The 11315-nt window shown below is 43.6% G+C and overlaps 2 protein-coding genes across 2 annotated transcripts; both read right to left on the reverse strand.

Annotated features, from left to right (window-relative positions):
- Positions 1 to 632: 632 nt before the first annotated feature.
- On the reverse strand, positions 633 to 3084 carry phlda3 (pleckstrin homology-like domain, family A, member 3). Its single transcript, XM_079677911.1, has 2 exons — positions 2318 to 3084; positions 633 to 1244 (listed from the first exon to the last, which is right to left on the reverse strand). Exon 1 carries the CDS (start codon positions 2760 to 2762, stop codon positions 2328 to 2330), a length of 435 nt encoding a protein of 144 aa, XP_079534037.1. The 5' UTR covers positions 2763 to 3084; the 3' UTR covers positions 633 to 1244; positions 2318 to 2327.
- A 5177-nt stretch (positions 3085 to 8261) lies between these two features.
- LOC307034633 (SCAN domain-containing protein 3-like) lies at positions 8262 to 10717 on the reverse strand. The gene is made up of 2 exons (XM_079673458.1): positions 9102 to 10717; positions 8262 to 8977 (listed from the first exon to the last, which is right to left on the reverse strand). The coding sequence occupies exons 1-2, from the start codon at positions 10425 to 10427 to the stop codon at positions 8429 to 8431; spliced, it is 1875 nt and encodes a 624-aa protein (XP_079529584.1). The 5' UTR covers positions 10428 to 10717; the 3' UTR covers positions 8262 to 8428.
- Between the last annotated feature and the right edge of the window lie 598 nt (positions 10718 to 11315).

The following is an 11315-nucleotide window of genomic DNA, read 5'->3' on the forward strand; positions in this document are numbered from 1 at the left end:
ATCTCCTTCACATAAAGTAACTCACACACACACAAACAGTTTAGACCAATGATCCATCACTGGGTGTATCCTTGCAGTGCTCCTGGTCCCTTTGCTGACTCATACCGTGTGGCTAGCTCTGGGGTTTTCCACAGTAATGTGAGAAGTCGCTACACAATCGAACCTTTATTCCCGACCTGGAGAGAGACCCAGAGCCCCACACAACTCACATACACACTGCTATACGAACAATATGTACTAGGCCTCGCTAATGGGAGTCTGCTGATGCTAAATGTTCTGCTGGGTGTGCACATAAGACTTCTGTAGGTGACTACGTATGTGTGGGTGGATGTTTGTGTGCACATGCCTCAGGCTAACTGTGCTTCTCATTAGTCCTCCATACTGTTTTGAACAAAAGGTGTCCTGACTTCAGCACACACACAAGACAGCACTGTCCCAGAATGTGTGTTTGTGTCTGGGGATGTTTGGTTTTTTCCAGAGGCTTTAACAGCAAGGTTACACCACAACTGGAAACAGATGAGCTTAGCAATTAATGTTGTTGACCTCAAATAAATTGCAGCTGACTGTTTAGCTCTTGTAATGTTCTTGTGTAGAGAACTGAAGCATTGTTTAAAAATAGAAAGACTTCAGGATTACAGACACAAATGTATTTAATCTTTTTAAGATTGTATGGTAATACTGTACATGGCTTCAGCAAATATATAGAATACAATGTGCAATGAATATGAGCAAAATATTTGTACTTCATGTTCAACTTAAGAAATAGCATGCAGATCTGTTCAGTCTATAACAAACAGTTTCAAAGCCAGTAACTCAGCGATATGTTTCTATCGAAAGCAACACTGAAAAAATAAAGTGACTCCTTTTTCAACAACGTTGGAAAAACATTGGCAAATGATGTCCAAAATGGAAGATATTTGGAAACATCAAGGCACAAGGGCAAAAAGTGTCCCAGCTACACAGTTTCTGTCTGCCATCTTTTCCTTAGGCAGGACCTCAGTCAATGAGGTTTTTTCAATGCTTACAATATATCAGATTCCTAGGCTTTGTAAGACAGCGTGAATAAGCACATTTAAGAAGACTAGAAGAGTGTCTGTGACGGCAGTTCCTGGTCCTTTAATCCACATTGACTGATGGCAGTATTGTACATCCCATCATGCCTTTCACCACAGGATCAATCAGATGGATCTTGTATTCTCGACCATTCTCAACGCTGATTGGTTCACTACCATGACGTAGAAAGGCTGGAGGAAAAGAGAAAAGTGTATTTTAATATTTAATTCTAACTTTATATATCTGACACAGGGGCAGCAGCTGATGGTGTTCTTCAAAGAGCATTTGTAGTGAGTTATGTTGCACTGTTACCACGGCTACTGAGTTAATTTGGGCACTTGACTACTGCAGCTCTCTTAAGAAAGCATCGCTGTGGATTCCTGGACTGTGAGCTCATAGTTCAGACTTACACACTCAGTTCATGAACATTTTATATTTTCAGTCACTAGTTTCAGTAAATAACGCTGTTGTCATGTCATGGCACTCCCTGTGTATGCAGGAAAGCAGGAAAAAAATGTATTGGTTGCTAACCTCTGATCGCCCCATGTCCATTTGTTTTAGGTTAGTTACAAACAAACAAGAGAAGGCAGTTAATGTGTGTATGTGTGGGTGCATGTGTGTGTGTTTAAAAATACTTGGCTGCCTAGTGAGGGAGAGGCAGGCAGATGTTATTTTGGAGGCTCAGATTGCATCGTTATTATGTCCTGAAGTGAGAGTGGGTTTGTGTCCTAAGACGACTGTGGTGCAGTATGGCTGTTGACCAGAGTAAGGAAAAACCGACACGTCTTCAAAGCTGCAGTGGAACATATAAACACTAAAGTGGTACTTGTAAATAACCTTTAGCTTAGGGCTTGAGTGCTGCTCAGCCATGTGGCACCTCATTACCCAAGAGTGGGGGTGTTTTCATTCCATTCAATCACTGCACCACCTTGTTTGTTTCTAGCACCCCTTCAATCACAGGATGGAAAACATATTGGTGATGTCAGCGGCTGCACTGAAAGGGGACTTTTTGGGGGTTATGGTGGCAAATTGGTAAACACTGTATTTTGTGCAGTGTATCTTGTTGTGTTTAGGTGATACTTTTATTTGTTTATTTTTTACTGCCAATCTCAGTGACACAACGTTGATGAACCTAAGGCAATTCCGATTTTGGAGATTGTGGTGCCCAACCCCCCCAAAAAGACAATCCTTTATTATAGTGTAATGAATAGAATAACCAATTATTGGCTACGTTTGATTATATCACCACCCGATTAAGGCTTACCGTTACCAGCTCAGAGCTCCTCATCCTCCCCAGTGCTGCCCAGGTGTGCTGTGGACAGGTGCCTGTTCCTCCCTGTCTGCACGGCCTGCAGGTTCTTATAGCGCACCAGAGCCAAAGCGATCTCCGCGTTCCACGCCGTGCCCTCCTGAGGACATCGAAAGTCTATCTCCTTCCCTGTGGCCATGACCACGGTGAAATATACCAGCCCTCGCTTGTGCTCCACGCAGTCCACCGTGGCCATGCGCTCAAAGCGGAGTTCCTTGGCTCTGGAGCTCCACGCCGAGCTACGAGCATCCCCACCTCCGCCGCCGCCTCCTCTGCAGTTGTGCAGCCGCAGCCCTTCCTCGGTGAGCACACAGCGCTTCTTCTTCCACAGCTGGAGGAGCCCGCTGCTGCGCTTCTCCAACAGCCCGTCTCGCATCACTTTGGCCGGGATGAGCGACATGGCCACACTGAGGCGAAATCTTCAGACAGAGCCGGAACACAGTAGCCTGCTCAGGAGTGATGCGGCTCAAGATTTACCCACATACACATCCGTTACTTTGTCGGTGTCAGGTGTCCCCCAGGAAAACGTATCGGTTTTAGCTACGACATGAATATTAATAGCCAATACAGTTTCTCTTATAGTCCGCGTATAAATACAATCCAAGCCCCACTGACAACTCTTCATTGAGGTTGGTAGGCTGGTCTGCCTGGATATGTTTGAACATGCCCGGCTCCACTGTGGACCTTCCCCGCCTCCTCGTGGTGACGGCAGGACGAGATCCTGTGTGTGTGTGTGTGTGTGTGTGTGTGTGTGTGTGTGTGTGTGCGCGCGTGCGTGCGTGTGCGTGTGTGTGTCCAGTTTAGGCTCAAAGAGAACTGCTGCACTCTTGTCAGTACTTAGAAATACATGATTTGCTTCACATTTATGATACTATTTATATTTATCATTCCAAGTTCCAAATAGTGTTTATGATGAGCGGATTTATCTTGTGTCTCTTTTAGAGCTGGAATGTGAGTGGGAGGCTTAAGATGTCAGATGTTGTAATATGTGAGTGCGTGAGAAAGAAACAAAACTTTAGAAAGACATTTATTTGAGCAGATACAGAATGAGACAAATGGATGACGAATCAGCCAATTATTAATATTTTTTTTTAAAGTTAGTTTAGTGTAGGCCTACTTGCAACAAACTGTTGAAAATATTCCAGTTCTGGTATATTTTGTATATGTTTTATACATTGCAAACTTTTACACATCCTAAAATAATGGTAGGTGTGTGAAACCAACAACAGCAAACTGAATGTGATTATTACATTTAAATTGACCTAGTGTAGAAACTGGTTACATTTTTCACAACAAACGTGAAAGCCCTGCTGATTCCTCTAAGGTTTCACTGCACTGTTCTCCTACAAGACAAAGCTTAATCAGCTCACCTAATAACATTTTTGTCATTCTTGACAATGACATCCTTTACGATAACTGGGCCTCAAATATGACAAGTGAGCCTTGTGGGTGGAGTCCAGCACAAATTCCTCTAAACTTTATAGATACTGGACTCTTCCCATGAAGTGTCACTGCGATGTTATGAGAGGAATGGATACTGTAGAACATGTGACATTTAGTGAAGCTTGGACACAGAATGTCACCCTCAAATACTTTTGTGCTATTGCGATACATTTAAGCTAACAATACACAGTGACTATTAGCCTAATGGTAATGTAAATCAGTATGGTTAAAAGACAATAACGTTTAAATAACTGAGAACAACACAAGGCTCAAATAAATACTTTAAATAGAAATAAAGATAAAATAGCTTTTTTTTTTGTAAGAAATTTCAACTGATGTGGTTGGCTCAAACTTTACCTGTATGTTTGTACCTGTGTAACTTTGCTTTGTGTCAAACTGTGTGCTGATGCTTTGTTGCAATAAGTCTCTTTACAGTGTGAGTCAGACTGGTGTGTGTGTGGTTGAGGCCACACCTGTCCTCAGAGCCCAGTTAGTGTTTAGGACTCTGACCTTTATGCAGTCTATGACTGACCCAGGATCGGCACTGACCCAGGACACACACACACACACACACACACACACACACACACACACACACACACACACACACACACACACACACACACACACACACACACACACACACACACACACACACACACACACACACACACACACACACACACACACACACACACACACACACACACACACACACACACACACACACACACACACACACACACACACACACACACACACACACACACACACACACACACACACACACTTTGGGCCCCATGAAAAGACATCACATTGGGCCCCACCACCAGGCACAGGCCACGCCAACCAAGCACAATTGCTTCAACCACACCTCCAGAACCCAACCTACTCATTTATGCTTTAAATAACTCTACCTGTACAGGCTTGCATCTATCTAGTAGTCCAATACTAACTGCTCAATATGTACTGACACTGAGCTGTGAAAATATAACACTGTGCAGACGTGCAACATTCTGCTGCAGTAGAATTCACTATTTGATATAAGACTAACATTCCTGACAATAGATATCAATAGTCATCTTTTATGGTGTAAATGCCTTTTTAATAATAACATTTTTGAATGGAACATTCTCAACATGAATGCATAAATCCAAATAAATATAACTTAAATATACATGACCTCTTAAATTAAAATAAAGTGAACATTAACACAAATATTATCATTTATAAAATGCTATAACAAAAAAAATAACATAAGCAGCAGATTTTTTCATTAAATATACATACCAACTACAAAATAAGCGGGTATTAAAGTGTAAATGGACAACAAAACGGAAAAGTAAATGAAAAGGCCTGATGGTGGTGCTAAATCAGAACCTATTACCTGTTCTCAGTCTTTTTTCATCAAGCATCTTGTGTGTAGTGATCCAATACTGTTACCATAGCCTTGCCCTTTAACCGTTATTACGAGCCCTGGCTCAGCCTTACTCACCAAGAGCCCAACGCCTAGCCTTCTTACAGGCAAAGTCACTGATCAAGTCCTTGAAGTCCAGCTTTCTAGCCAACTGACTTTCAATGGACAGCATGGCAAGACTGCAAAGCCTTATGGGGGGACAGGGCTGCTGAGCCTAAAGATGGATCTGTTGGTCCTGGCACCAGGGGGAGGGACAACTGATTTAGTATGAATAGCTGCTAAAAATGTACCTGCATTTATTAAATGTCAGCTAAAAGGAGGAGTGAAATGAAAAACTTCTGAAGTTTCTGTGAAGATATTAACAGTACTTAATGTCATCTTAGTAAATTATTATTTACAATGGACCACGCTTAGCTAACAGACTAATTTCCGCCAGCGCAGTTGCGCTGAGAACTGCGCACAAGCCGAGGCCCCCTGCACGAGGCCCCCTGCGCAATGTGAGGCCCCATGCAGCCTGCATGATCGGCCTGTCGGGAGGGACGGCCCTGCACACACACACACCAGGGCTGTCCCGAATACCATTTTTCGGGCTCCGGATATTCGGTAGTAGCCTAATCAGCAGCGAACATTCGGATATTCGGAGGGGTGGGGAGTAGTAATCAGCACCGAACCGCTTCAACATGTGTATTGTGGTTTATTCACAGCATTCATGTTGTTATTCTACAGTATTGTTGTTTTATAGTTATTTGTTTATGTATATATCCCAATTTGTGTTCTTTGAAGTTGAAAAGGATAATTTGCGTTGTGTTTATTACTTTCATTGCAGTTGTATATGTGGGTACCACATTTATCTGTGCTACTGCTAAGTCTTATAATGGCTAATTAGCTTACTTCGTCTTCTTCATCAGCCAGAATCCTTGGTATCTGTTGCTCACTGAGTTGATTCTCGCTACGAAGCCAATATAAGGCTTAGTCATCTTGCCAAATAGTGAGCCTTTGTTGATGTATAGCACTGGTTTATAAATGGTTCTTAATGATTAATGAAGTGTTTACAACCTAATTCATAACCTAATTATAAACCCTTTTGTTTCATTCTTGCCCCTCATATTACAAGAATGGACGGTTGAAGCACTTTTAGCTGCTTACACTTTATTACACTTTTACATAAAATGTAGCATAACATTTACACCCTGGCTTCATCCGCATGCCTGCTCAGGTGTGTGTTCCCCTCAACAGGGTCCGTGTGGAAACATATAACAACTATTGTAACATACTTTTTCTTTTTAATTGTAGGTAAAAAATCACTTATTAATTTTTTTCTTAAATACAAATTTCGAAATACAATTTTCACTCAACATTTTTTCTTTTAAATCCCCCCCAAAGTCCTTGAGTCACATCACATCAGTGACCCAATATCAGTGTGCATAGTCCTGCAAGTACTGTGGCCTAACAACTGGTCGGCCAGCTCTGGTAGTCACAGTCTGTTGTGTGTCACACATGACTCTGTCAGGGGTTGTAACAGTTTCTGGAGTCGTGTGAGTGTCAACAGTCACCGTACGGGCTGTCACACTCGGTACTGTGCCCTGGTCCCGTCTCAGGTGACGTTGATTCCTCCTTAGAACACCTCCATTCTCCAGCTGCACCGTGTAGGACCTGTGGTCAACAGGCTCCACCACAGTAGCCGTCCTCCAGATCGTGTGTGGTTCGTAAGGCTGAACTCTAACCCGGTCTCCCTGTTTGAGCATGTCCATGTCCTTAGCTGTCCTGTTGTAGTATGTGGCTTGCTTCTCCTGCCTGTCAATCCGCTCTTGTGTTGTCTGTTTCACCTCGGGTTGTAGGAGACTGTCCCGAGCAGGTAGTAGAGTTCTGGTCCTCCTGAGTCCCTGAGCCGGGCTTGTAGTCATTCCTTGAGTAGGCGTGTTGCGGTGATCCAACATAGCCAGGTACGGGTCCTGTCCCGCCGCCTTAGCTTTCAGCATCAGTCGTTTTGCAGTTTTCACAGCAGACTCGGCCTTCCCGTTGCTCTGTGGGTATCCAGGAGACGAAGTTTTCTGCTCAAACTCCCACAGCTGACTGAAACGCTGGAACTGTTGGGACGAATACTGGGGCCCATTGTCCGAAAAAAGAATAAGCGGAACCCCCTGACGGGAAAAGTGAGCTTTCAGCTTCCTAATTACAGTACTTGACTTTGTATCAGGTAGGTAGTCAACTTCCCAAAAGTTGGAATAGTAGTCCACTGTAATGAGGTAGTTCTTATCGTTAAAGGTAAACAAATCTGTACCAACCTTGGCCCATGGTCTGCCTGGTACCTCATGTGGATGTAGTGTCTCTTTTTGTTGTTTCGTGTCAACTGATCTGCAAATGTCACATTTCACTACAGTATGAACGTTTTTATCTGTTCATTCACTCCCGGCCAGTAGACACATTCTCTCGCACGCCTGAGGCATGCCTCCACACCCAGGTGAGAGGAGTGGATCCGGCAGGTGATGTCCCTTTGTAGTGAATATGGGATGACAGCTCTCTCCCCTCTGAAGATGATGTCATCCTGTATACTCAGTTCCTCCTGGAATGAGTAGTAGTGCATAATATCTATCGGTGTGTCTTTCTTATGTTTAGGCCATCCCTTCTGAATGGTGTTGCTAAGTGTCTGTAGCGTTTTGTCTCCTTGTGTAGCAAAGCGGATTGTGCTCAGTCTCTCTTCAGAGATAGGCAAGTAGGCCACCATATTGACTGTCTCAATCTCAACTTCCACTGTTCCTGCAGATGAGCTCTCTGGTAAGTATGCTCTACTCAATGTATCTGCAAGTAACATGTTACGACCTGGGACATAAATCACATCAAAATCATATCTCTGACGTCTGAGCAACATACGTTGGAGTCTCTTTGGTGCACTTAACAGTGGCTTCTTGACAATGTTCTCCAACGGCTTATGGTCACTCTGTACTGTCACTTTCCGGCCATACGTGTATTGATGGAACTTTTCCATGCCATAGACCAGGGGTACTCAAATACAAATCTTAAAGGTCCACAAAGAAAATGTTCAATAAGACAAAGGTCCGTTTAATACGGTCATTCAAACTTTTAAACAATTGTAACAAGATTCTTAACACGAGATTGCAAAAACAGTCTCGAAGTGAATCAAACCATCCCAGGAATCAAAGTCGAAATAAGTCCAGAACTATTGTACATGTGTCAAACACTGTTGCTTAATGAGAGAAGTGGCACCTTTGGTCTGTTGCCAAGACTTTGAACTTTGGCACAAAAGGCGTGATGGCCAGGCGGACACACTGATGCAAGTGTTCATTGGTGAGTCGGCTGCGGTACTTGTTCTTCACCATGTTCATTGTTGAGAATGCAGACTCACACCTGTAGGTTGAGCCAAACATTGTGAGAATGTGAAGTGCCATCTTATGCAGGAGAGGGAAATTAGCTGCAGTGACCATCTTTGTCCAGAAGGTGGGAGTGTCACAGTCAGCCTCTTTCAGTGCAAGGTTTTCCTGGAGGTCAATCAACTCACTTTGCAGAGAAGCAGCACTGGCCCATGGGAAGATTTGTTGTGCTTCTGCAGAGAACTCTCTGACATTTCTGACCAGAAATGGGTTTTCAATGTACAGTAGGACTTGTTTTCCTAATCTGAAGTCATCAAAGCGAGTCTTGAAGTTTTCAATCAGCTTCTCCAGGAATCCAACATGATTCTGAGGACGATTGTCTCCTTTGGTCTGTTCCAAAAGTTTGGGGAAGTGGAGCAGTCCCTCCTGTAGGAAAAAATAAATAAGAAAAATATAAGGAGCACTGCTTAAAAGGGTATGATAAAGTATCAAAAAGGTGTTCATTGGAATCCAGGAAATGTGTGTGGTAGAAAATATTAAAAAGGCTTACCTGTAGGTCACTTTTGAAAACCTCCAGTTTCCTCTGGAAAGCACGCACTGCTGACATCAGCTCACACACTGTGTTGTTCTTGCCCTGTAGCTTGAGATTTAGGTCATTGAGATGAGATGTTATATCAGCCAAAAATGCAACAGCTTCCATCTTCTCTTCATTTTGCATGAATTCCATGAACTGTTTTGCTTTTGCACTCTTTTGCTCTGACAGAAACACTTGCAGCTCTTTCCTAATGGACCAAAAACGCTCCAGGACCTTGCCTTTGCTCAGCCACCTGATGTTGTTGTGCAGGAGCAAATCATCAAAAGTTGCATTGACCTCTGTCAGGAATGTTCGCAGCAAGCGATGCTGCAGTGAAGATGATGCTCTCAAAAAGTTTATGAGTCTCATCACTGTTGCCATGATTTCAGAGTACACTTCTCCAAGACTTGCACAAAGGACAGACTGGTGGATTATGCAGTGGTATGAGATCAGGTCAGGGTGGTGATCTTTCAGGCGCTGAACCAGTCCTCTCTCTCTCCCCATCATGGCTGGAGCTCCATCAGTAGCAATTGACACCACTTTCTTTAGATCTATCCCTCTTTCATTCAGCATTCCCATTACTGCTTTATAAATGTCTTCCCCCCTTGTGTGTCCACTGAGGTTCGTCAGGCCCAACACATCTTCAACAAACTCCCCCTTTGCCTCATCATAAAATCTCACAAACACCAGCAACTGAGCATTGTCAGTGGTGTCAGTGGACTCATCCACAGCTAAGGAAATGCGCTGTGCATTTTTGATTCCATCACAAAGCTGATTAATCAAATCACCAGCCAGTATTTCCGTTCTTCTGGTTGCTGTGGAATCTGAGAGGGGGATTTGCTTAATTTTAGCTGTTATTTCCTCTTTTTGTTTGCCTTCAAACATGGTCTCCATCACTTCAGTCATGCATTCTTTAATTATTTCTGCATCAGAGAATGGCTTCTTGTGTTTAGCCAACACCCATGCCACTCTGAGTGAGGACTCAGTTGCCTTTTCTCCTTGTGACATAGATGTTACAAGGATCCTGCTTGCAGCTTGATATGAGGATTTCATCCCATTTATTTTTGTGGTTCTTACCGCTGAATTTTGAGGGAAGGTCGCCTCAAAATAATTATGTTTCGTTTCATAGTGCCGTTTCAAATTGCCACTCTTCACAAGAGCTACCGTTTCTTGGCATATTAGGCACATTGGTTTGGTGCTCGCTGGAGGGAGGATGAACGCATATTTTGCAGTCCACTCATCTTTGAATTGCCGGTTTTCACTGTCGACTTTTCTTTTATTGGTCATCTTTGAACATGCCATTTTTCTAGCTTTACTAGCTACACTAGGCTACAGCTGAAACTACTAGCTAAATGCAACTAGATGCGCTGTCAACTCTCGCTCTGACTTTATTTATTTTTTAAGCTCCCGCGCTGACTCAGACAGGTTGAAAGAGACGACACACGCATTTTCATTCCGCGAAGACCCGCCCTCCTGTGCCTCTGATTCGCAGACTGTTGGTGGGGGAAAAAAACGCTGACGGGCTGCTGAATGTGATTGGACCAAAGCGTTGACAGACACACACACACAGTGGAACAGTGTGTGTGTGTGTGTGTGTGTGTGTGTGTGTGTGTCGCCAGAGCGCTGTTTGCAGACATAGCGGATAATTTTGACTCGTTGCGTTGTGGCAGACGGATAAGGCAGGCGTTGTGGCAGGCGTTGTGTCTCGCAGATAATACAGATAATACAGATTATACAGATAATACATATGAAAAGTATAATTTGCTCAGAGTCCAGAGACAGTGGTGGTTCGGTCCGGATCCGGACCGGAGTCCGGACTTTGAGGATGCCTGCCATAGACAATAGCTAAACATTCTTTTTCTATTTGGGCATAGCCCCTTTCGGTTGGTTTCAGTGCTCTGCTCCCGAATGCTACAGGTTTCCCTTTTTGAGTCAGTGCTGCTCCCAGCCCCGTTTCTGAAGCATCACACTGCAATGTCAGTTCCTCTTGTGGGTCATAGTACTTCAGTGCTGGTGTTTTGGCAATATTGTCCTTGAGCCTGCTGAATGCTTCTTTGTGCATTTCTGTCCATTCCCACATATTTTCCTTGTGTGTGAGCTGTCTCACAATCTCACAGTCATCTGACAGGTGTTTGTAGAATTTAGAGAGATAATTTACCATGCCCATCAGTCTCTGTACACCCTTCACAT

Source organism: Notothenia rossii, assembly GCF_949606895.1.
Source record: "Notothenia rossii genome assembly, chromosome: 4".
Classification (NCBI taxonomy): Eukaryota; Metazoa; Chordata; class Actinopteri; order Perciformes; family Nototheniidae; genus Notothenia; species Notothenia rossii.

Excerpts from the sequence above, each read along its gene's own strand:
- phlda3 (XM_079677911.1), bottom strand. The coding sequence starts at position 2,762 with ATGTCGCTCATCCCGGCCAAAGTGATGCGAGACGGGCTGTTGGAGAAG.
- LOC307034633 (XM_079673458.1), bottom strand. The coding sequence starts at position 10,427 with ATGGCATGTTCAAAGATGACCAATAAAAGAAAAGTCGACAGTGAAAAC. Across the intron at positions 8,978-9,101 it reads TTTTCAAAAGTGACCTACAG|GAGGGACTGCTCCACTTCCC; the intron begins GTAAGCCTTTTT and ends TTTTTCCTACAG.